This window comes from Lutra lutra, chromosome 2, assembly GCF_902655055.1.
Source record: "Lutra lutra chromosome 2, mLutLut1.2, whole genome shotgun sequence".
Lineage (NCBI taxonomy): Eukaryota > Metazoa > Chordata > Mammalia > Carnivora > Mustelidae > Lutra > Lutra lutra.
In genome coordinates this window covers 95,296,300-95,323,917 of record NC_062279.1, presented here as the reverse complement: position 1 = coordinate 95,323,917, position 27,618 = coordinate 95,296,300, and the positions used below count along the sequence as shown (strand labels likewise).

General features: G+C 35.3%; 1 protein-coding gene across 1 annotated transcript in view; it reads right to left on the bottom strand.

Annotated features, from left to right (window-relative positions):
* GRID2 (glutamate ionotropic receptor delta type subunit 2) overlaps positions 1 to 27,618 on the bottom strand; it is a 1,463,802-nt gene that overhangs the window by 327,448 nt on the left and 1,108,736 nt on the right. The window contains 1 exon segment of the mRNA XM_047717994.1: positions 25,836 to 25,937. Within this exon segment, the coding sequence (XP_047573950.1) occupies positions 25,836 to 25,937 (102 nt within the window).

The following is a 27,618-nucleotide window of genomic DNA, read 5'->3' as shown; positions in this document are numbered from 1 at the left end:
ATCCCATTTACAATTGCACCCAAAACTATAAGATACCTAGGAATAAACCTAACCAAAGAGACTAAGAATCTATACACTGAAAACTATAAAGTACTCATGAAAGAATTTGAGGAAGACACAAAGAAATGGAAAAATGTTCCATGCTCCTGGATTGGAAGAATAAATATTGTGAAAACGTCTATGCTACCTAAAGCAATCTACACATTTAATGCAATTCCTATCAAAGTACCATCTATTTTTTTCAAAGAAATGGAACAAATAATCCTAAAATTTATATGGAACCAGAAAAAACCTCAAATAGCCAAAGGAATATTGAAAAAGAGAGCCAAAGTTGGTGGCATCACAATTCCGGACTTCAAGCTCTATTACAAAGCTGTCATCATCAAGACAGCATGGTACTGGCACAAAAACAGACACATAGATCAATGGAACAGACTAGAGAACCCAGAAATAGACCCTCAACTCTATGGTCAACTAATCTTCGACAAAGCAGGAAAGAATGTCCAATGGAACAAAGCCAGCCTCTTCAATAAATGGTGTTGGGAAAATTGGACAGCCACATACAGAAAAATGAAACTGGATCATTTCCTTACACCACACACAAAAATAGACTCAAAATGGAATAAGGACCTCAATGTGAGAAAGGAATCCATCAAAATCCTTGAGGAGAGGGACACCTGGGTGGCTCAGTTGGTTAAGCAGCTGCCTTCAGCTCGGGTCATGATCCCGGTATCCGGGGATCGAGTCCCACATTGGGCTCCTTGCTTGGCAGGGAGCCTGCTTCTCCCTCTGCCTCTGTCTGCCTGTGCTCACTCTCGCTCCTCTCTCTCTGACACATAAATAAATAAAATCTTTAAAAAAAAAAAATCCTTGAGGAGAACACAGGCAGCAATCTTTTCGACCTCAGCCACAGCAACATCTTCCTAGGAACATCGCCAAAGGCAAGGGAAGCAAGGGCAAAAATGAACTATTGGGATTTTATCAAGATCAAAAGCTTTTGCACAGCAAAGGAAACAGTTAACAAAACCAAAAGACAACTGACAGAATGGGAGAAGATATTTGCAAATGACATATCAGATAAAGGGCTAGTGTCCAAAACCTATAAAGAACTTAGCAAACTCAACACCCAAAGAACAAATAATCCAATCAAGAAATGGGCAGAGGACATGAACAGACATTTCTACAAAGAAGACATCCAGATGGCCAACAGACACATGAAAAAGTGCTCCATATCACTCGGCATCAGGGAAATACAAATCAAAACCACCATGAGATATCACCTCACACCAGTCAGAATGGCTAAAATTAACAAGTCAGGAAATGACAGATGCTGGCGAGGATGCGGAAAAAGGGGAACCCTCCTACACTGTTGGTGGGAATGCAAGCTGGTGCAACCACTCTGGAAAACAGCATGGAGGTTCCTCAAAATGTTGAAAATAGAACTACCCTATGACCCAGCAATTGCACTACTGGGTATTTACCCTAAAGATACAAACGTAGTGATCCAAAGGGGCACATGCACCCGAATGTTTATAGCAGCAATGTCTACGATAGCCAAACTATGGAAAGAACCTAGATGTCCATCAACAGACGAATGGATAAAGAAGATGTGGTATATATACACAATGGAATACTATGCAGCCATCAAAAGAAATGAAATTTTGCCATTTGCGACGACGTGGATGGAACTAGAGGGTATCATGCTTAGCGAAATAAATCAATCAGAGAAAGACAACTATCATATGATCTCCCTGATTTGAGGGAAAGGAGATGCACCATGGGGGGGTTGAGGGGGTAGGAGAAAAGTAAATGAAACAAGATGGGATTGGAAGGGAGACAAACTATAAGTGACTCTTAATCTCACAAAACAAACTGAGGGTTGATGGGGGGAGGGGGCTTGGGAGAGGGGGGTGGGGTTATGGACATTGGGGAGGGTATGTGCTATGGTGAGTGCTGTGAAGTGTGTAAAGCTGGTGATTCACAGACCTGTACCCCTGGGGATAAAAATATATTATATGTTAAAAAAAATAAAATTAAAAAAATATATATTCAAAATAAAAAGAAAAAAGCTATTGCAAAAAAAAACTTATAGAGGAGCAAATATTTAGAAAATATCACACTAACATATCTTTCAAAATCCTTGCAAAGTATTTTTATCATGCAACATTCAGGTTACAAATCATAGAAGTAACTTTAAAAAGCAATCCTAGGGATCCTTGGGTGGCTCAGTCAGTTAAGTGCTTGCCTTCTGCTCAAGTCATGATCCTAGGATCCTGGGATCAAGCCTCACATCAGGGCTCCCTGCTCAGCAGGGAGTCTGCTTCTCCCTCTCACTCTGCCTGCACTCCACCTGCTTGTGCTCTCTCTGTCAAATAAATAAATCTTTAAAATAAAAAAAGCCATCTTAACTTCCTAAAACCATATCTTATATTTCTGATCCTATTTTGTAAATAATTAATGACAAAAAATACTTTAATTAACATGAAGTTAAGGCTATTAGTATGCAAATAATTCATTTAAAAAATAATATATTTGATTTTATACATTGCTTTCAAATCCTGAAATGGTTACATCTTAGTGACTTATAGGCTAAATGAAGAGTGACAAAAGGATACCAAAAAGTGTTCATTTTGTTTTCATGCGAATCTAAAAGAAATATAGAATGTGGTAACGGAATACAAGGTTACCAAGGACAATATGCAATCACAAAAATCCTAAGTACATTAATTCTCATTTATTGATTTTCCCTAGCCTGCACTTGAAAATACGTTTTAGGAGACTAAGATTTTATGGACCAAATGATTATCATACAAACTTGGAAATACCAGGCTCTCAATTTACTTTCTGATCACAAGATAATATTTTTTGTTTGTTTCTTTGGCCCAAGTCTTCATTATTTTGCTCAGCTTAACACCTACGTGAATACCCACATGCAAGAGTCGATTCTATTCTATAAGCATTGTTAAAAGTTTACTAGGTGCAGAGTACTTCATAAGCACAGTTATCCCAAAAAAAGGTATCAAGAACATTTTTGGAGATCTAGCATATTGCAACCACAAGAAGTGAGTGGCTATACCAAACATAAGAAATCTATAAAAATATTAAACTGAAGGACTTGGTAACATTTGACTTCAGAATGATGATATTTACAACTCTCTCGTTGATTAATATCATGTTCCTATTAAAATATTGCCGAGAACAGTAATATTAATAAATGTCAGCCGAACCTTATAAGACTCTTTTTTCCATCAGGATATAAAAGCATTTCATAAATGCAGACTAACCCTAATTAAATACCAGAATTAATGAAGCCATATAAATTAAACTTGGAATGTTTATGACTAGTGTTTTTTTGTTTGTTTTTTGTTTTTTTGGAAGAGAGAGAAAGCATGAGAGTGAGCAGGATTATGGAGAGGGGCAGAGAGAGAATCTTAATCAGGCACACCCAGCATGGAGCCGCTGGAGGGGTCAATCTTATGACCCTGAGATCATGACCTGAGCTGAAATCAAGAGCAGATGCTTAACTAACTGAGCTATTCGGGCATCCCTGACAAGTGGTATTTTTAACCAAAATAATATACTTGCAGGAACCTAGCAGAAATTCATATTTTTTAAGTCATTCAAAAGAGTGTTAATGCTTGGCTTTATTTAAGAATGTGCTAGTGAATAAGCAAACAAGAACAGACATCTCTATCCTTCTAGGCCCTACATCCTCAGAGGAGCAATAGACAATAACTAAAGTAAGTATTATATATGTTATGTCAGGTGGTGATAAGTACTGTAGGGAAAATGAACCAAATAATGAGAACAAAAGGATGTGAGAAAGTCAGTACCTTCAATCAGGAAGAGCCTCGTAGAAAGAGCATTCCAGACTGAAAAAAGCGAGTAAGTGCCAAATGCTGTCAGGCAGGTGTTTTCTTTTGCCACGTGGGAGAGAAGAGGGACACTGGTATTGCAGGAACCCAGGGAGCTAGAGTTAGATAGAGAATGTTTGAGAAGTAATGGGTGGGTGCCAGATGGAGCCTAAACAGAGCTCTTAAACTTGTAATGACTTGAGCTGTTAATTCCACTGAGACAGACAGCCTGATGGTTCCAGGCAGGGGAGGGACATGATCTAATATATTTAACAGTTGACTGGACAGTTGCCATCTACTATTGATGAAGATTGGAAGGAATAAGACAGACGCTAGGAGATCAGTTACGAGTCCTTTGTAGTAAACCAGAAGTGAGGTGATCATAACTTGGTAGGAAAATGGATTGATGAGAAATAATGGATTCTCAGTAGCTCTTGAAGGATAGAGCTAATGGGATCATGGATATACTGAATGTGAGGTTTTAAAGTTTTAGTGAGACGCGAGTAATGCTCTGCATACTCCTAGAGAACCTCAGTAGAGGCATCCAGTCTTCAGAAGAAGATGGACTTCTGAGACTCTCCTTGAAGGTTTTTTACTTTGGGGTATGTATCACAATTTCTATTAATGGAATTAAAATTTTCTTTTTCTTTAAATATTTATTTATTCTATTTGAGAGAGAGCAACAGAAGTGCACAAGCAGGTGGGGGGGTGCAGCAGAGGCAGACAGAGAAGCAGACTCCCCACTGAGCAGGGAGCCTGATATGGAACTCGATCCCAGGACTCATGACCTGAGCCAAGGGCAGACACTTAACTGACTGTGTCACCCAGGTGCCCAGGAATTCAAACTCTCAATCAATAGACTAAAGTCTTCAAGATGAATGTTCAATATGGAATCAAAGGTAGTATTTTGTAAAAACCTACAGTACTGGAATACAAATTAATACACATCAAATTTAATAGAAGAACGCATGAAAATGTGTACTTTCTTTTTTTCCCCTGCATATTTGTGACTCATATAATCAGTTAAAAGGGAAATTATATTTATTGGAAGCAACTGCAATCATTAAAATTATCATCTTTTTTTTAAGATTTTATTTATTTATTTGAGGAGAGAGAAAGAATGAGAGAGAGAGCATGAGAAGAGGGAGGGTCAGAGGGAGAAGCAGACTCCCCGAGGAGCAGGGAGCCCAATGCAGGACTTGATCCCGGGACTCCAAGATCATGACCTGAGCCAAAGGCAGTTGCTCAACCAACTGACCCACCCAAGCACCCCTATCATCATCTTTAAGATTAAATTTTAAAGGGACAAAATTCAATAGTAAACACTGAGAGTGAACTATTTATTTTTGTTCTCTTAACACACCTTTGGAAAATACAAAAATTAAAATAAGATGAGTTATTTTATTTATTGCTCATCAGACTGGCAAAGATTAAAAAGAATGTTAATGTTTACTAACAAGCATGTGAAGAAACAGGCTTTCTTATACACCACTTATGTGAGCTAAAATTGCAACAGCTTTTCAAGAAAACAAATTCACAGTAGGAAAGCAAATGTCTCAATTTTCATATATTTCTTCTGGTAATTTTACATAAGAGGGTAATCATACATAAGCACAAGTATATATCTAAAAAATGTTCATTACAACTTCTACAGTGAGAACTTGAAAACAAAGGAAATGCTCAACGATTACAGATGTTTTTTTAAAAAGTATCTGCATGATCAATGACTACACAGCACATTCAGTCATCAACCTCAGAGTCTCCGTGCCCTGGCACCTAGCCCTCTGCTCAGAGTTGGGCTGCAAGTTGTTTTCTTAACCCAAGATTAACATTTTTTACGTTTGGGATTGGTTTGTTTTTATTAGTCTTCTAGGAGATTAAAAATATCACTTTAAAAGCGTTGTTTTCCTTTGCATTCCCATATATTTCAGTGAATGGGAAAGAAAATGTGAGTTTCAGTTGGCATGTTGGGCATTATATAAAAGGGTGGATAAATTAATGGAAGTCTGAAGCAAGCATAAATATAATTCATCAAGTAGATGGGGGAAATATTGATTACATTTGCTGTATAAAAACTATTTACATTAAGAATGTTCATTCATATATTACTAAATAGGAAGGAAATGTACAAAACTACTTGTGAGTGTGTCTTAATTCATGTTATAACAAGTCACCATGAACTAAGTGGCTTAAACAATACTTATTTTGCACAGTTCTGGGGGCTAGGAAGTCTGAGACCAAGATGTCAGTAGATTTAGTGCATAATGAGGGGTTTGGTTGCCCCACCTCATTGGGCAGAGACCAGAGAGATCATCATTCTTCTGTCTCTTCTCATGCCCTACTTGCTCTCAAAGGCCTCACCTAAAAATACCATCACGTTGGGGATTAAGCTCACATGAATTTTCAGTCCATAGCAATGTGTGGTTTTAAAATTTGAAAAATAATGATAGTAATAATAGCAGCAAAGGTCTGTATACAAATTACTACATGCTGGGCATTTTTCAAATGCTTTTTGTATATTTATGCCCAATAGGCCTGTGAGTTTAGAATCATAATTATCTCCATCATTATGAGTAAAGTAATTTCGTTTTGTTTAGTTAGTAAGTGACAGACACCAAAATTTTAGTAAGTTTGTGATGGAGGAATTACAAATGATTTGTTATTTTTCCTTTTTCACATTTTCTAAGTTTTTGGTACTGAATATTTAATACTGCAACACTTGTTTGATACATCAGTCTAAAGTATGAGGGGGAGGCCAGGGTTAGAAATAAACATTTGTTTGTAGTTTTCAAGAAAGTAAATGAAGTCATTTAGGTTTAAAGAGCTAAAAATGGAATTCCTAAAGAAGACACTCCAGTGAAAGAGGTAGAACAGAGAAGTCAGAAGAGAAACAGCAGAAGACACTGCTAGAGGACTCAAGAGAGGACAGAGCTTCAAAGAGTAAGTTGGCAGTGGTTTCTAACATAGGTAATAGGTACAGAAAAATAAAACCTGAAAATGTCCATCTCATTTGTCAAGTATGAGATCATGACAACATTTTGAAAAGCACTTTCTTTGGAGAAGTCAAGATAGAAACCCAATTTCAGTGGTTGGAGAATAAAAAAAAGGAAATAGACACAAAACTAGCCTCAGACACTGACATGAGAAATAATTAGTAGAATAAAGGGAGTTCAAGGTCAAAGAATGTTTTTTTTACTCAAAACATACTTCAGGTGAAGGGAAGAAGCAAATAAAAAATACCAACAATAATAATGAGGCCTGTGCTCATTCTTATCACTTGACATTCATCACCTCATGTAGTTCTTGGAATGCTCCAGTGTTGTTGTTGCCATTTTATAAATAAGAGAACTGAAATTTGGAATAGAATAAATAAATAATGTGCCTGTGTTCACAAACTAGTGAGAAAGATTGAAATTTGAATCCAGTGTTGTCTGATACTAAAGTCTATATTTTTAACTATTAATTTAGCCTGCCTTATCTGTATTTGGGTGCATTCACATGCTTAGGGGGTGGGGAATGAGGAGCATAAACTGCGTGGCAGATACCAGAAAAAAACAAAAAACAAAAACTTGGTCTTTTAACGACATGGTGGTGTCTCAATCAGTCAATCAATCTCTGTCTCTCTCATTCCCTTTCTGCACTCTAAAATTCCTTTTTATTTCTAAAGTAATTTAAAAGTTCTTCTTCTGATTCACACTTTAACTTTAGTCAGCATATTGATGGGATCACAGTTTTAGCACAAAGATTATTTTAAAGTGAAAACATTTAAAACTTATTTGAACTTTCCTTATCTGACTAAAGCAGAGCCTTCTGAAAGTGTAAATGCCACTTATCCTACTCCAAGGGAGTTTCCAGCAAATTCCAGAAAGGAGACTTCTCATTCCCTGTAGCATTAAACAAACAATAGACCCTTCCAAACTTTCCTTTTGGAAGCCCTAACCCATTGTTATTCTGCCTATTGCACATTAATGCACAAGCTCTCAAACGTTGGAACCTAAGAGGGTAGAGGAAAAGTTTTTCTCCCAACAGTCCCAAGCTTTTTTTCTGAATAAAGATGGTCTCTTCCTTAAAAGGAAATCTGGAGAGAGCAAGACACCTAATAATTTCACTAAGCCCTCTCTACACCCTCTGTGGAAAATGCACTCACTATTTCAGCCACTGGCCTGCCCGATCTAAGGTTTTAAGAATAAGGTGACAGGTTCTCTATTTCTAGTGAACTGAATGCTTTCTGAAGGATGTACCTTTTCTTTTGATCTTATTAGGAAGCACAGTGGGAAAAGATCTCCTGTTTAGAGGGCAGAAACATAACAGTAGAAAGCAGAAAGGTGCTGATATTCAAAAGCAAGAAGCAAATCTGTGGGGATTTACAAAATGTAGAGAAGTCTGAACTTTTAGCTACAAAGACAATATTCTATGTTTCACAAATTAATAAGCATATAAAGAAGATTACCTGAAATGTTATTAAAATTAATAATAAGACATATAAAAATGACCTCTGTGCCACCTCTTACCAGGACTATGGATATGAACTACAGTTTTGAATTAATTATGGGGATACAAATAAGGAATTAGAGGTAGGTTCTGATAATTTACTGGAATGTGTAAAGATGCAGAAAATTTTTTTTTTCATTGCTATATTTGATAGCATAATAAATCAGAAAACTTAGCCTATACCAGCCCTAACACCTCCTCTCTGTGGGATCCTCCATTGGATGGAGCAAAAGTCACTTAAGAATGTCAAAAATAACATTGGTCCTATTTATTCTTGCATTCCTCAAGGAGATACTCTGTGTTCCCAAATGTAATACTATGTGTGTTAAAATACATCTTAGTTCTTGGAGTTGATAACCAAAGGTCATTCTTAAAATTTGAAAGGACTAATAAAACAAAAGTGAGATATTCTTCAAACTCTTTGTTCTTGATGAGTGATCACTTATTTATTCTCCTGATTTTTAAAAAGTAAAGGGCCTTGCCTTCAAATGCTAATTGGTTGCTTCTTTATTCCCCCAGAGACTTCAGACCATTCTGCTTCAAATCTTCATTTTCTTGAGTGCTTTATTGACCATGGTCTTGGAGATTACATGTAGTTCAGAACAACATACAGCTTGTTATTTTTAACTGAACTGTGGAGCACACTACTATACATAAGAATTAATGGGGAAAAATAGTTTGAACAGTCCATTTTCCCATTTCAAATTATCATGGTATTAGCAATGGTTAAAATAAAAGAGAGATAGAGAAAAAAAATTAAAAAAAACTTAAAATCTACCCAAGAAAAAAATCCTTAAAAATATAATGTTCGTTTTTTCCCACTAATGTCCATCACCCAGAGAACCTGAAATTCCTTGCTAAAAGATTTTAAACATGCAAGAATCACAAATTCTGCTCAGTTTCCAACATGATCACCTTTTTTTTCCAGGTTAAAATAATTAGTACACAGTTTACATGGAGATGCTGTGAAACGACACCTTACAACCCAAACCTCTTTGTATTTTAACTGATCATTAAAAAACCCAAGGGATGTATTCTGAACCAGTATGCATTTGCCTTCCTTTCCTTGACCAACTTTTCCATTTCTGGGGCCTCCATGCAGTATGGTGATTCTCTCCTTGACTGACTCCTACCTCCCTAGAGAGAGCTGAATTTTAGTAGCTGTTGTGTTCTAGAAGCTGACAGTTGAATAAGCTAGTCCCACGCTGAATGCTTTTTGGAGGTATCTCTTCTCATTTCAGTCTACCCTAGAGTCCCATTTAGTGCAATGGATAGTGATTTAATAAATGGTCCCCTATTGGTAAAACCTGTTCCTGTTTCTGTGAAAGAATCTGAATCTCACTTGAGGTCCAGCTTCCTTACTGACATCCAACTCCATGGCTCTTTGAGAGACACTGGGAAAGCACACTAGGTTTTCTCAAAATTTATTTCCTTTGTAAACAGAAACCAAATTATTCATTTTATAATGATTTATAATTAGATTTATATATAATTTGTTATATATTTTATATATAATTTATAATAATAAATATAATTCTTCATTTTAATTCAAAACCATTTTTCCCTATTTATTGGGAGGATTTCTAATACATAAGCAAAGAGATCCTGTGACTTTTTCTTTTTCTTTTCTTCTTCCTTTCTTCTTCTTCTTCTTCTTTTTCTTTTTTTTGCATCTGTTTACCCAAGGCTAATTTAGGTCAGCAATAAAACAGCAACATCAGGGGCACCTGGGTGGCTCAGTGGGTTAAAGCCTCTGCCTTCGGCTCAGGTCATGGTCCCAGTGTCCTGGGATCGAGCCCCACATTGGGCTGTCTGCTCTGCAGGGAGCCTGCTTCCACCTCTCTATCTGTCTGCCTCTCTGCCTACTTGTGATCTCTGTCTGTCAAATGAATAGATAAAATCTTTAAAAAAAACCCAAAAAACAGCAACATCAATGTGCTATTGAAGTTCAGAGGTGGCAGATTAATATGCATCTTCCTAATAAAAAGAGGGACCTTTTGAGAGATCAGGGCAACATTTAAGAAACCAAAATAGCAAGAAACATGAGACTATGCCACTTAATAGCTATATAAGTTATATACTTAAATATCTATTAATTGTTACATAATTCAAAGATAAACATATGCTTTTCTCATACCCCTTTAAGGTCTTGGTAGAATAAGATCCTCCTCCTCCCCCACCCCAACACACACACAAAACAAAATCTTTCTCAAAAGTCTCTACATCATCTGTGAGTTCTGGGACTTGATCTGCCTCCTGTCATTCTTTGCCCAGCTTTGTATAGTTTCTCTGCACGCACTTACAACTTATTACTCAGCCAAGACTTAAAATTTCTGCAAGTATTCTCCTTGACAGCTCTCTCTTTTCCAGAACATGTCCCTAAATTACCAACCACCTCAGCCTTCCCAAACTTAGATCTCTAATTTCTAAACTCAGTAAGGCTGATAAGCTCTGTTTTGGATCTATATCCCTGTTTCTCCAGTATGGAAATTCCCACCAGCCAGAAATCTGGAGTGATTATTGGGATCATTTTGTGGTCTCTACCTCTTAACCATCAGAATCCTTTTTTACCTACTAACCAAGGTTTGAAAGTTTTTTTTTCCATTCATCGCTCTGTTTTCTAGTTGTTTATTACAGAGATTTAGTCTAGTAATCCTTACCCCATCATGGGTGGTTAGGGAGTCAGACAAACCTAAATTCAACGCTTATTTTTATCAGTGCTTATTTTTGCCAACTTGAAGAAGTTATTTAATTAGTTCTAAGTCTCAGTCATATCACGAAAATGCAAATAAGAATCTTAAGGGTTCCATGAAGACAGGAGATTTTAAAATACCAAGAATAAGATTTATTAGTAAGTATGCTCTAAGTGTTAGCTGGGAACATTATCTATAAGCTTTAATGATTATTAATTCATTAATAGAATCCTTTGTAACTCCAAAGAGAAAAATCTATATCAGAGACATGTCTCTGTTTATTCTTTTTATTTTTATTCATTTTTTAATTTTTATACTCATGTTCATTTCTGAGGAACTGTATATAGGACTGGTTTAGTGTTGTTGTAACTATACTAAGATTATTGCAGTGGCAAAAGATAACTGAAAACTTCAAGGTCACTTATTTACTTTCTTTCAGATACAGTGGAATAATGCAATTTAGAAAGTAAAGTATAACACAGCTCATATAATTTTGGTTAGAATACTGCAGAAGTAATGGAAGTTAATATAGACCCATGATGCCTATATCTTTGAATTTGCAAATGCTCTGTCAATTTCTTTCTAAACATTTTGAGACAAATAGTAAATCTATTTTTCATAAGTAAGTTATATAACATGTCTCTGAAATATTTATTGTTTAGTCCAAGAATTCAGGTTTCAACTTCCAAAAGGAAAAATGTCAGATCATGCATGGTTACCTCAGTGCAGTAGTGATACTCACACATGTCTGCATGACAACTATCAACTTAAGAATTGGTGTGATGAGAAAGAATAAGACATTGTCAAGCCATTGTCATGCATCAATTCTCATGATGATTTCATTCAATAAGCATTGAAGTGAACACGTATTCCAGTGTTGCTATAAATTACATCGTTTGTATAGGCCGTCGTTTGTATCTAATTCTCAAGGGTCTGTTTATAAAAATAACCCTTTTCCCTTTTCTCTCACATAAGATGGGTACAATCAGCAGAGGAGACAACAAAACATGTATACAATACTGAGCTACGTTTACTGATTACAGTGTTTCCATAACAAAAATGAGAACCATTTTATCTAAACTTGAGGCTGGGTCAGAGTTGTAATGATGATATCTTCAACTTGTTGATGGATATTATTGAAATTGTATCATGCTAACCTCACTTTCACAAACAAATTTTTAATTGAATTGTCTCCAAAGGGGCTCTTAAAAAAAGAATACCTTACACACAGGCTGCTGGAATTTTCTGCATTTCAAGTACATTTATTTCAGGTAATATTCCTATTTAGTTATAGGACACTTTAAATTTTGATGTCTGCATACTTTTGCATATACTCTTTACATTGTTGAATATCTCTTCCCTTTTATCTATGCTTTGAAAATCCTTGCTCATCTTTCAAAACCATGTTGCATCATCCTTCATCATCCTTTAAGCCTCTCCCACTGCCCTACCCATGAGTTAGATGTCTCTTTTAAGTTTTCTCTAAACACCCTGTGCATAAAGAGAACTAATACACACACACACACTTCCTATGTACCAGGCTGTTACAAGTCCTTTGTTCTTTGTATGCATTAATTCCTTTAATTTCCATCGTGGCTCCGTGTGGTAGATGGTATTATTATTTCCATTTTACAGATGAAGACAGAATCATAGAGAGTTGGAGAACTGGGAATTTCAATATAATCCAGTTCCACACTGTTCTTCTTTCTTTTTTCTCTTTTAATAACTTCACTGATATATAATTCACTCATTTGACATGTTCACAGTCATTGGCTTCAGTGTATTCACAGATGGGCTACCATCACTGCAGTCAGTTTTAGAACTTTATTCTGCAAAGAAATCCAGTTCCCATTAGCCATCACTTCCCAACCCCCTAATTTTCTCCAGCCTTAAATAGTCACTACTCTACTTCCTATGCCTATACATTTGCCTATTCTTGACGCGTCACATGAGTGGAATCATATGACATATTATCTATTGTAACTGACATCTTTCATTTAGCATAAAGTTTCCAAGTTTGATCCGTGTACAATGTTATCAGTGCTCATTTGATTTTATGGCAAAATAATATTCTATTTTACCAGTATACTGCCTTTTCTTTATTCATTCATCAGTTGATGGACATTTGGGTTATTTCAATATTTTTTTGTTATTATCAAAAAAGCTATGAATATTTGTGTACAAGTTTTTGTGTAGACATACGTTTTCATTTCTCCTTGGAATATATCTAAGTATTATCTAAGTACTTAGATCAGATATATATATTTGATATATCTAAGTATCAGAATTTCTGATTTCTGAGTCATATAGTAACCCTGTGTTTAACCATTTGAGAAATTGCCAAACTGTTTTCTAAAGCAACTACATTATTTTACATTCCCACCTGCAATTTATGAGGGTTCTGATTTCTCTACAACTTTGTCAACAGTCACCATTATCTGTCCTTTTGACTTATAATCATCCTAGAAGGTGCAAAGTGGTAGTTCATTATAGGTTTGATTTGCATTTCCATTACAACAAATAATTTTGGTAATCTTTTCACGTGCTTATTGACCATTTATATCCCTTCTTTGAAAAACTATCCGTTGGGATCTTTTGTCCATTTTTAATTGGTTTATTTTTCTTCTTCATATTGAGTTATTCCAACTTTATTATTTATATATACTAAAAACAAGTCCCTTATCAGAAATATGATTTGCAAATATTTTCTACCAAGCCATGGGTTGACTTTTCACTTCCTTTGATTCTGTCCTTTGAGGCATAATGTTAATTTTGATGAAATCCAATCTTCTGATTTTTTTATTGTTTGTGCCTTGAGTGTCACATTTAAGAATCTATTGCCCAAATAATGTTACAAAGTTTACACCGATGTTTCTTCTAAATGTTTTATAGATTTAACTTTTACTTTTAAGTCTATGATCCATTTGGAGTTTTTTTGTTTTGTTTTGTTTTGTTTTTAAGTAGGCTCTACAACTAGCGTGGAGCCCAGTGTGGGGCTTGAACTCACATCCCTGAGATCAAGACCTGAGTTGAGATCAAGAGCTGGACACTTAACCCCAACTGTGCCACCCAGGCAACCCTGCAGTTAATTTCTACATATGGCTTAAAGTAGGGGTCTGAATTCATTCTTTTGCATATGGGTACCTAGTTGTGTCTGCATGATTTTAGAAAAGACTATTCTTTCCCCAGTGAATGGTCTTGACACACTTGTTTAAAATCAATTAATTTTGGCTTAATTCTGGTCTCTCAGTTCTATTCCACTGATCTGAATGTCTGTCTTTAACCAATATGATGCTATCTTGATTACTGTAGCTTTTTAGTAAGCTAAGAAATTGAGAGGTGTGAGTCTTCCAACTTTGTTCTTTTTCAAGACTTTGTTGTTGCCTCCCCTCCCCCCCCCCATACTGGTTCTATGACATTTCCACACAAATTTTAGAATCAGCTGGTTAATTATGGCAAAAAAGAGCTAGAATTTTGATAGGAATTTCACTGAATCTGTAGATCCATTTGGAGAATATTCCCATCGTTTTTTTCTTTTTTTGAGAATATTCCCATCATAATAAATATTGAGTCTTTCAATCCATAACCACAAAATATCTCTCCATTTATTTAGGACTTTTTAATTTCTTTCAACTATGTTCCATAGCATTCAGTGTATAAAAATCACAGTTATTTTGTTGTTTATTTTTAATTATTTTATTTTTTGATATATTTAAATGGAAATATTTCGTTAATTTCTTTTTTAGATTTTTCATTGTTAGTATACAAAAATACAATTTTTTTGTACACTGACCTTATAACCTGCAAAATCATTGCACTCATTTATTAACTCTAACAGCATGTGTGTATATGTATCTATACATGCTTTAGGGTTTTCTGTATGTAGATCATGTCATTTACAAATAGAGACAATTTTACTTCCTCCTTTTTAATCTCATTTTTAAAATTTAATTTCCTTGCCTAATGGTGCTGGCTAAAATCCTCACTACAATGTTGATTAGAAATAGTGATAACCAACGTCTTGTTACTGACCTTAGGGCAGGGAGATTTCTAGTTTTTCACCAGAGATATGAGATTAGCTATTGAGTTTTTTATAGATCTTTTTCTCAAGTTGAGGAAATTCCCTTCTATTACCAGATTGTTGAGTGTTTATCATAAAATAGTGTTGGATTCTATTAAATTCTTTTTCTACATCTGTTGAGATGATCATGTGACTTCATTCCTTTTTTATTAATATGGTATAGGACATTGATTTTCATATATTGAACCAAACTTATATTCCTAGGATAAATTCCACTTGGTCATGGTGAATTATCCTCTTCATATGCTCCTATATTCAGTTTGCTAGCATTTTGTTGAGGATGTTTGTGTCCATATAGATATTGTGTCATATTCATTGTAGTCATTACACTCCATGAATTACTGGCTGATTGCTTTATTGTTTTCAGGAAAGCCCTGGATAAAAAATTGTTCATCTGTCTGAACAAAATAAATTTCAGGAGGTGTTATTTTAGAGGCTAGCCTTTAACATTTTTTTTGATCCCAGGAAGACTCTCTCTGACCATCTCTTTCCCTGGTTTTCACTGGCGAACTAGTTGGCTTATGATTTAGCTTGTTGCTCTAACTTTAGAGGAGTCTTTGACATAACTTCCCTATACTGTTTCAAATAATTGGAGAATGCCTATGTGCTCTCTTTTCTTATGGACTGTATCTTCCCTTAGCAAAATTTCAGTGCCCCTACTCTGAATACTGGGTTGGGTGCAGCCTCCAGTCTTCTCCACTCACCTTTGTTGGCTTGGAACCTTTGGAACAAGCTGGAGGAATCAAGGCCCCAGTATTCCAGGCCTGCCACACCTGAAGTAGAAACTGCATTCTGTGGATGGAAGCTGAATGGAGAAAAGGAGCCCCCAAACTGTTAGCCTCTCTCACCTGGAATTTAGCCTCTTCAGATTAGAGGTGGAAGGTACAAGAAATGCTAGCTGCCAGTTCCTCCAGATGAAATAACTCTTCACTGGGAACTTGGGGGTGAGGGAGTCCTGTCTTCTTGGGAAAACCTGCTTGGAGTGGAACTTCCATCAAGCTGAGTTGGGGAGGAGTTGAGGTGGAAAGGGAAGGATTAGGAGGTAGTTTAGATGCCACAGACTTTTGTAGTTCTGACTGAGTTTTAGATTTTCTTGAGTGTTACTTCATTTTCTGTATGCCCTTAGAAAAATTTCCAGACTTTAAATGGCTTTATCTATTTATTTACTTACTTAATTTTTTGGGCGTTTTGCTGGGAAGGAGGTCCATGAACTCCCCACTCTGCCAATCTGGAGATGGAACTCCTCCAGGGACTGCTTTTCACAGGGCTATGCTGTATACTTCCAATGCAGTATTTATGACATAGTACTTGTTGTATTCTATTGCAACTTTCCATTTATTTTATATAACATCAGTTGGAGACTTTACCAGCCAAAGCTGCCATTTTTGTCTGAAGCCCTAAACCAAACTATATTATTTATTAACTCTTTCAAAGAAGCCCTTTTCAGACATTGCTGTGGAAGCTACCAGAGCTTAGCACCTCCCGACTGTGAGTACCTGTCCAGTGGAGCCTCCTGTCAAGCTTATTCTCGCTGGGCCTAACTTTGTCTCTAGTCTCAGGAGGCTGAGAGGCCAAGACTTCATGAAAGCTTAAACCTCTGTGGAGGTTCAAAATGCTGAAGGTTTTCAAGTAGCAAAAACTGGGACTATGTCCGTAGCAAAAAAATGAGGACAATGAATTTCAGGGCTATTACTGAAGCATTTTCTTAGTTATTTATTAATCTATAATCTATTTAGAGCTAGCCTGGAATCAAACACAATTCTTCTGAGACAATATAATTAGATACACAGACTTTCAGAAATTTTTTAAGTTTATAATTAGGGGCTTTTTTTTTTTAATCCTTGGGTATTTTTTTGTTGTTGCTCCTCATTTTTCCTCTCAAAAGCACCAGCTTCACTAGCAATAAGAGTTGTGGTGGCTCTCATTAGCAGATTTTCAAATTAAGGTAATAGTAACTAGGCCTAAAAGTCATGAGTCTACAATTCATGTGTCTTTGTCTGCCTTATGTCCTATAAATAATTTCCCACAAAAATCTGAAGATTGGTGACAATGATGAATTATACTTTTGTGATCAGTCATGCTCATTTTTTCTTTTCTTCAATTTGCATATCACTGTTCTACTGCAGGGACAATACATCTTATATTTAAAGACGCTGTGTACTTTGCTAACTGCTTTCACATAGTTTAACATATTTACCCATAAAAACCCATTTGGTCACATTAAAGGCCAGTTCCATTATTTCCCTTTTACAGCAGGAAGACTAAGTTTCAAAAATAGTTCTTTTGTTTCTATAAGTTCAATGATCTACTAAGTGGAAAAGCTGGAACTTGAACGGACATATTTTGATTGGTAAGGCCAGAACTCTCTTCAGTACATGCCAAATGCTTTGCATGTGTTTCAGGAGAGAAGATTAGGTGGAGAAAAGGTATGAAATAGGCTAAAGTGCTTCCAGTAAGAAAATTAATCACATGTTATTTACTGCTTAGTTATAATGTATCTCCAGAAGAAATAAATGTGTTCCTCGATCTTATACTGACATATATCAATTACTATTTCTAAACTTCATACCTTCTCATATATTATAAAAATTGAGATTTTGTTAGTTACATATTAGCCATAATGACCCTTAACATTAAAAAAAATCCAAGTTTTATTTATTTGTATTTAATATAATAATATTGAATAAATTTCCAAAGAGGCACAATCCAAGAGAAAAAAAAGAGGTAAGTTTTTTTTTTTCTTCTATTTGGATTGCTCTTTCAATAGAAGATTATGAACTGTACAGTCATACCATATTTTCCTTTTTTTTCTCTTATCCATTATCCTGATTATGTCTAATCCTATACTTTCCACAGACTGAGAAAATGAATTATGAAATATCAATGAATTAGAAATGAAAACATTGTGGGAAAAGGGCTAATGATGACTGTCTCCAAGATCCAGACTATTATATGATTCAATATTATTTGTAACTTCTTGTCATATATGATCTTGCTATTTCATAATGAGAGTGATCCTTGATGTTTTGAGTTAAAGATTTTTACTTCTTTACCTTAAAAGCATATAGTTATCTGATCACAATGTAAGTGGGTTAAGTCATTTCCTCGTGTCAATTCTGTCAAAAGATTTAATAGCTTTGAGTCTTTTGCTTTTTGAAAATAAATCTTTATGTTCTTTGTACTTTTAATACTGAGTCTAAATGTAAAATTTTAAGTGTCAGATCAAACCTATAGAGTTTATGGGACAACAGTTTGTCAAATAGTATATAGATTATATGACTATATTCCTACTGATTTCGGACTTTAATAGTCTAATAATATAACATGGGTTTTATTTATGTGTAAACTATCTTGTTGCCTACATCCTGTCTCCATCTTCCACCCTTCAAGTTATTTCTGCGAGACATCTAGGACATATATAACAGTCCTTCACATTTTGAGAGCTATACTTCAGGTAGTTCTCTGTCAGAGAAGCATTTCCTTATATCCCCAGTTTACCTAATTATTATTGTCTCTTTTTAGATGTTGTCAATATTACCAGTAGATGTCATGTTCTATGTGATGATCATGCTATTTTGTTACCTCTGCATCCCTAGCACCTAGCACAATGTATAGGAAAGAGAGGATGCTGAATCAATAATGTTGGGTTAATATAAAAGGAATGGTTGGAATGGCTAAGGAGACACATTTGAAACACTGAATGACGTGAGCACTAGGACATAGCTATTTGAGGAGGCAGAGAGGTAGCAGATATCCACTCCTGCCTTCCTCACTAAGGTGTGTAGAGGGAGGGAAGGAATAAACAGCAAGGAACAAATAGCTAGGGAAAAGGAATAAATAGCAAGAAATCTACAAAAACTGAATGCTGTGCTTTTTCAGTCATTTAGGCTTTGACTGGGGAGAGTAACGGACCTAGCCATGGTGATTTCAGAGCTCTGGAAAATTTGAGAAACCCAGGTGTTCTTCAGAAGGGAACAGTGAAAAGCAGGGAGCTTAGTGACTTGTTCAAGATGTAAATAAAACAGATAAAGGGGTCTCCAGCATGCCAACAGATTTGTCTGATTCAGCAAGGTGTAATAAAGGGAAAAAGATTCAGGGATAAAATCCCATGCTGGAAATGAATACCTATCACTCTAGGTTATCCTTTGCCGTCTGTCTTGGAAATCTGGATTTAGTGAATGGAAACCAAATAATGAAGAATCTTAAGACCACCAATTTATAGTGTGGCCTATTAACATAGTCTTGTGTCCAAACTGTTCTTATTTTTTGTAATTATCTATAGAGGTGTGGTTTTTTGTTTCCTTTTTCCTTCCTTTTTTCCTTTTTCTTTCCTTTGCTTCTACTCCTCCCTCCCCTGCCCCACCAAACACACCCCTTCTGGCTATCTGAATATTTTGATTTGTTCATTCAACAAATACTTACTGATTGCTTTTGTAATCCAGGCATTATAAGTGAAACCAACTTTGTGTCTTATTGTTACAGTTTAGAGGGAGAATATAACATTAATGAAATTATTACAAAAAAAATAACAGAGTTACAGAGTTCTAAATGAAAGAACATAATGAAATAAGGAATTAAATTGTCCTGTAAAGCCATGAAGTCAGTCCTAGATGTCATTGCTGAGATTAGATCATAAAGAGTGTGATGTCTGTCCTCTATTTCTCTCTATGTATTTCTCTCAACTTTATCATTCTTTTTCAGCCTTTACAAAATGTATTTAATTCTGAGTCCTTCACACACAGGTTCTATTTTCTGATAGCTTAATAATTTTGACAAAATGGTTTATGTAGAGCTCCTGGAAAGCAAGGACTGTATCTTATTAATTTTGCCTTTCTGGAATTCAGGATAATGTCTCAAGCTTATAATATATGTTCAATAAATAGTTGAGTCAAGGCTAATGGTTTAGGTCATTTTACCTTTCTCTGATCTCAGATAACATGTGAATTTTCACAGTGAAATAAGGTCTGCTGAAAATTAAATTCCAAGAAGTGAGACTAATAGTAAGGAAATATTTTAGGAAAAGGAAATTACTATTTATTTATTTGAGAGAGAGAGAGAGAGATCAAGACAGTGAGGGATGCAACACAAGCCAGGGGAGAGAAAGAGGAAGAAGCAGGCTTCCTGCTGAGCAGGGAGCCTGATGCAGGCCTCCATACCTGGGATCATGACCTGAGCAGAAGGCAGACACTTAAGGACTGAGCCACCCAGGCAACCCACAGCTACCTGCTATACCTTTCTTATGGTGAGCTGCTTGCGGAAACTTACCTTCTCTCAACACATAGTTTGCACTTTGCTTTATGTGGTATTGGTTTAAGATAAGCTGCCTTTGTTTATTTTCTACTTTTATCTTTCTATGATTCTAATGATAGTTTTAGTTTAGATAGTAATATTTAAATTGCTATTACAGTCCTTTTTTAAAAAAAAATTGGCTTCATTTCCTAATGTTATTTCTTTTCTTTTGGAAGTATTCCTTAAAATAGTCTCTCTCTTTATGATGGCTTCTTGCCCAGATTTGTTGAATTCAGCTTTCCAGGAATATCCATTAACTTAATTAATTTTATAAAAATACCCTCCATATATTATTTAATCTAAAAATTTTTAATTATAAAATGCACAATTGTTTTTCCTATCACTAAGATAAAATATGCTGCCAAATATAATTGTAAGGAACCATTAATTAACTGAAAAACACATCTTGATTTCAGATATTAAAATGTTAAAAATTGTATGGTTTCAAATTAATAAAATACAGAAATATCACTCTCACAGCTTTACCATAAATTTCCAATCATACATATATACAAAGTTTTAAAATTATTTCTATGGTAATGGCAAAAGAAATACTGTGTTGCACACTTACTATAGGACAATGGTATTGCATTTTTTTTCAAAAATATTCTGAGAGCTTTAGAAGATGCCTACTGGAATGCAACTCCCAAAGTCAGTTTCTTTGTTTTGTATGTACCCCAAGCACCTAGAAGAAGGCACTCAATAAATATTTCTCAAATGAATTTGAGTAAATTCATGTTTCATTAGAGATGCCATGTGTCTGTTTTTAAGAATTATTAATCAGTGAGTTCCTTCTAAATGCCAGTTTATATTTTCAGAGATCTTGTACAGCATAGCTTCCTTCTCAAGCCTTACTTTGCACTTGTTGCCAACTTCTTTCCATTATATTTTTGTGAGTATTATAATGATATTTACAACTCAGTCATGTTTGCGACAACTTTTTGTGACTTACCATGAAAAAAACTGAATGACATAATGGGTTATTTATGGCTATCCATAGATCCACTACTTTAGAAGTTAAAAGGAAAACACAAATCTTAATAAATGTCTTGTACTAATACACTTGGTACTCAGGAAAAGGAGAGATTAGTGGGCCAATATAAACATAAATTGTAGAAAAAGGACTAAGTTTGATGGGTCTGAATTTTATTCTCATTCCATAAGACATTTACGTAGCTTTGGAGATGGCTGAGTATAAAGTTATCCATATGTGATGCTATTTAGAAAAATGCTCCTAAGTTATCAATCCCATAAATTTGGAACCTTCCCATCTCAATAATTATATTTAATTTAAGCCTAACATAAGTTCATTCAGATTCTTAAGGGAGATATCAGAGGGGCTAAGAATGTGGCCTCTGGAGCCCAAATCTCTGGGCTTGAAACTTATCTCTAGCTCTTATTAGTTATACGGTCATAGAACTTTAGTTTGCATTTTTATGCCCTATTTTCAACCTTCTAATGTCATTGATACATCTCTTGTAGGGCTTTTATAAGGACTAAATAACACATATAAAGTTTTTAACAGGTTCTTTCAAATAGTAGATGCTAATGTTGGTTCTTCCCTATTTCCCCTCTGGATCCACTCTGCCCTTCACTGCCCTGCTTTGTGTCCTGGCAGCCTGGCTGACCTTCATAGTCTTCCTTACTTGGGTTCCCTTGCTCCCTGACTTCTGGTTAGGTTTTCACCTGGAGACAATGAAGGGATGGAAAGACAGAAGAAGGGAAATTGACATAACCCCTCTCCCCACTTCCTCACTGCTTGATTGTGGTTTGAGAGTGACTTTCTCTATCCTCTTTCTGTATGGAAAGTCACAGCTACTACTGAATGGCCTCCCATGGTTCTAGCTATTGCCAAATCTTAGTACTATCACCTCCCCATGCCCCATCAGATTTCAGGGTAGTCAAGACTTGCTGTGCAGCTAGGCCCTGATGCATCAACACCCCTTGTTGAATCCTTTAACCCTATTTATATCCTTGTTAATGATACCTTTATTTGTACTGGTCAAATACCTTTATTTTTTTTATTACTTCATTCTTTATTATCAAATGATCAAGATTAGCAGTTCAAAAGTGAAGATATTTACTTATTACCAATAAAATTATTATAACTCCTACTTTCTTTTTTTATAACTTTTAATAGTCATTTTATTATTTTTTTAATTTCTTTTCAGCATAACAGTATTCATTGTTTTTGCACCATACCCAGTGCTCCATGCAATACGTGCCCTCCCTAACACCCACCACCTTGTTCCCGCAACCTCCCACCCCCTGCCGCTTCAAACCCCTCAGGTTGTTTTTCAGTGTCCATAGTCTCTCATGGTTCACCTCCCCTTCCAATTTCCCTCAACTCCCTTCTCCTCTCCATCTCCCCATGTCCTCCATGTTATTTGTTATGCTCCACAAATAAGTGAAACCATATGATAATTGACTCTCTCTGCTTGACTTATTTCACTCAGCATAATCTCTTCCAGTCCCGCCCATGTTGCTACAAAAGTTAGGTATTCATCCTTTCTGATAGAGGCATAACTCTCTTTAGTTAAGCATTTGTGTATACCATTTATTTCCAACAGTATAATAAATGGTATGGAGTTGAATTATTTGGTTTAAAATAAGTATCAGTATTTCTTTCAAGTCAATGAAATATCATTAACGGTGATAGGAATGGCGGTTTCAAAACGTAGGTAGAGAAAATCAATTTTATTAACCTGTGTGTCATTATAGCATAAATGTCCTCAGCACTAAAGGAGGCATGTGTAGAACTGGGACTAGATTGTAGTTAGGATGGAATAAAGATTGAGAGACCTCCCCTCAGGGGCTTTACACATGAAACCTCCTTTTCCTTCTCCCTTCTTGATAGTGTTGGAGGCAAGTTCATGGAATACAAGAAAGTGGTGTTTACGTGGCCAAATCAAGTTCAGTATAAACCAAATCTAAGTTCTAGGGTTTAGTAGGCATCAAGATTTTGGAGTTGCTGGGTGGATTGAGGGGAGAGTCATTAGCATTCTTAGCAGAAGCCTGCAAAGCCACATAAGTAAGAGCTAGACCTGGAAGAGTGATTGTGGAAAATAAATAAGGTCATGGCTGGTTCCATTCAAACAGAATTACGAGAGGAAACAGTAAGCCTATAAAATAATTGAGTATAATGGCTACATATTGTGGGAGTGTAATAAGAGTAAGGACCTTTTACACACTGCCTCATTTACATCACTCCACATTGCCTCACAGAAGACCTGGGAAAACATTGTTTCCATGTCTCCACTAACTAACATGTCTGGGATCTGTGCAGGGCTGAGCTTACAGGACATGGAGGCCCTTATGAGTCATGAAGGTGAGACTGAGGCATGAACACATTATCATTGTATGAAGCAATACATGCATGGCAATTTCATGCATGACAATAATTTTGTTCAGTCTGGACATAAATTTACAATAATTTGCCATATGAAGTTTTCCCAATAAAACTCACTGTCATCTTATTCAGAGTTAAGAATTTTTAACCCTCAAGCCATATAAAGTCCTATAGATACCTCAATTCTCATACTTATCACAGTAGGAGTAGAGAGGATATAATATAATGTTAAGAGGGAAGAAGTTAAGAGGTCTGGAGTCAGTTTGACTTCCTGGATTTGAATCCTAACTCTCTCTATATACTAACTCAGTATATACTCAACATTTTTTTTTTCCAACCAACCTCTGCATGTCCCAGTTTCCTCTTCCTCATCCTTGGACTCAGAGAAGTACCTATTTCTTGGAAATACTGTAAGGACTAAATAAAACAACACAGGCTAATAACTTCATAAAATACTTGGCATATAGTAAATACCTAACAGTTCTCGCCTGGTTTTCTTTTTGTATGTGCATCTCCCAACAAGATTTGTTGTGTACCCTGAGGTATGAATATACCTATAAGGTGAATACATATACCTACATAAAAGATATGTAATGTATTAGGTACATGTATTATTCATTTTATAGCCATTACTAAGTCTATCAGACAGTAAAGTATTAAATAAATATTTGCTTAGTGACTAAATGAGGTTAGCTAGCCTTAGAAATCTGAATCTCAAAGACAAAAACAATGTAGATATATTGTCTTTCTTGAAGTTTTCTCCTGACATTCTATGTTAATCACTAGAAAAGAGACTATTAATAGTTCAGTGCACTTTAAATGTCTTTTTTTTTTTTTTTAAATAATAGCACATCGATACCATTGCATATCCACAGCCTTGGGTGCATTCAGAATCACCATCGCATTCAAGTTGTCAAGTATTCATAATATTTGCCAAAAAAGTAAAAATCTTATCAAAATAATAGCTAAGAATAAATTATAGGCACCAAAAAGGGGGGATAGACTACTCATTTGAATATGCTCTTACAGAGAATAATACAGATCTCTTTTTAAACAATGAAATTATGTTGAGTCCACTTAATTTATATTGAACAATGTATAAGGGGCAGACCTTGCTGTTATAAACTTTGTTAGATACTCAATAGGCAGCAATTTAAAAAAAGAGACCATGTTTCTTCCATCTACAAATTCTGCCATTTATTCAGCCTATAGAAAAGACGTTTTCAAATTTAAAAACAAGGAGGCTTTTCTAAGGAAAAATAAAGTTAATAACCATGGACATTTTGAAACTGACTATAGAGTAGCATAAGCCTAAACTCACAGAAATAACAAGGGAGAATACATATTTTCCTGCTTTATGGGTATTTAGACAGTATCCATTCAAGTATTTTACTGTTTAAAATATTTTTTACATGTAATTTTATATGCTTATTAAAAGGGAAAATAATAATATACAGAATGATGATAATAGTTGCCGTTTGATTCTAAGTAAATGTAATTGTATAAATATTTTACATGTATAATTCCATTTAATCACTAGATGGTAAGCTTCATAAAGACAAAATCATATCTATCCATTTCTTTATTCATCAGTGAAACCCAGTAATCAGCAATGAGCTTAAATAGAGTTGACTCTCAAGGAATATTTACTAAACAATTGTATGATCTTTTCCTTGAAGTAGGTTCTTGCTACGTTTTAGTCTGCCAATGTTTGAGTATTACTGAGTGTACTACATTTTGTCAACTCTACCCTTGCTTGGCGTGATTAATCTTATCTATGCAGATTTACAGTGACAAAATGCCTGAGGGAGATCTTTATCTTGTACAGCAAACTGGGCCTAAAATGTCTCAGAAAGAAAATTACAAAAACACTGTAATTAAAAGCAAAGCCTACAAAAATCTGATTCTGATCCACATAAATTAAAGGTCGGAAAATATGACCATTAAACATATCTTTGAAAGCACAGTCGGGATTTGTTCAAAGTTCTTTAACGATTATGGCATCACCTAAAACATAAAGAAATGAAGGATAAAGTAACTTCTAGAAGCCAGAACCACACGGCTCAGATCACACTTACCAGAACGGTCACCACACGTAGAACCACTCCACGCATGTTATTCTCTAGTTTCTTGTCAGTCAGTGACCCATTCAGCCCTGTGATAGGATTCCAGCACCCAAGCTGAAAGGTAAAATAGCTTGGTCACTTTCCTGCCTGAAGAACAGTCCAATCACCTATGCAAAAGTCTTGCAGAAAACTGTGTGATATCTCTTGAAATAACTGGTATAGGAAAGGTCCTGCACAGGTTTTCTTTTTTAATAGCAAACGAAGCAATCAGAAATTCCATTTCCCACTCTTAAATATCATTATATGGCATACTACAGTATCCAATATGTTTCAGGAGACTCACTAAGGACGTGGAGTGATAATAATAAGGAGTGATAATACACCAGTAACTCAGTCCCAGTAATGCACTAATTGGAAAAATAATAGTGCATATAATTCTAGTATAATATCTGTTCTTAATATATCAATTATTGTACAAGTTAGATTCTTATAGTTTCAATGGTTTTAATTAGGTATTACACTGCTTTTATTGGAAAAAATAAGATTTTTAATAAAGTTAGAAGGTTTACTGTTTTTATTTGAGGGGCAAAATCATGTATATGGCTTTGCTGTTTTCAAGTATTCACAATACATACAACAATATAATTTGCCTGTTTGGTCAGTGCTATCGATTTCCTTAGACTATTTTGGAAGCTGCCTTTTCCTTAAAGTCTTGCAGCGATTCACTGCTCTTTACACTCCAAATACTGGTTTAATTTTACATCGTCATGTAGTTCTCAGCTCTTGTAATATCCAAATCTGAGAGCTAACAGTTTTAAAATCACTGCCTATAAGTCACAACACATAAAAACTGGTAACTCTCAATTCAAAAATAAGGAGGGAAAAGAAAGAGAGATTGTGACTTGAATTAGCAGATAACTCAAAAAGCAAAGCTGCAAAGAGAATCCCATAATGCGCATCTTGGGAAGAAATGTCATGCTATTAATTCTGATACTAGATCAGGAGCTTTCACTTTGAGGAACCTATTCCATTTGCATTGCTTTAAAAATATAACAATCCTTTAGTCATATTTGGAGACTGCTCTGATTGACTGAATGGTTTATAGGGGCACCTGGCTATTCGTGCTGCTTCCTCCTGAAGACTGATTTATTTCCTCGCATTGCATTTTGTTTGTGGCTTCCAAAGTTGGCAGCACGATGGCAAGTCTCCTTCATAAATAAAAGATTTAGGTGCTTCCTATTAAAACTCAAGCTTCTCTTTGAGTACCCAAGAGGTGTTTAATTAAGAAACCTAAAATGTACACAATATATCTTAAGAGAAGGGATGTCACAATATAAACAAAAAGCCAGCTTTTTCTGTATTAAAATAATTTGGAAAGGGCTGATAATTGTAGGTTTCAACTAGAAAAACACATTAAATTCATGCAATGATATGTTATTCTTAGTTACCTAAAAAGTCTAATTAGAACTTAGATCTAATTAGCAGATCCAAATGTGCTGAAAGTCTAATTATCAGAGATATTGTAGTCCTCTTGCCCAATTTAGAACCTTACGAAATTTCTTTCGATCTTTTGTTCTCTTCTCAGGTCAACCAAAGTCTATGCTCACTTACATTCCTTGATGTGTGCTCTTTCTAGTAATTTTTTCAAGAAGATTTTATTTTCTTAGACTAAATACTGGTGAGAAAAGCGGTTTACAACATTAAGTGAAGGACTGCTATGCTATCCACCTTTTATAGTTCTATTCCTTAATTCCAAGCTTACTGAATAGCTTATAGGACATCATGTTGTTCAAGG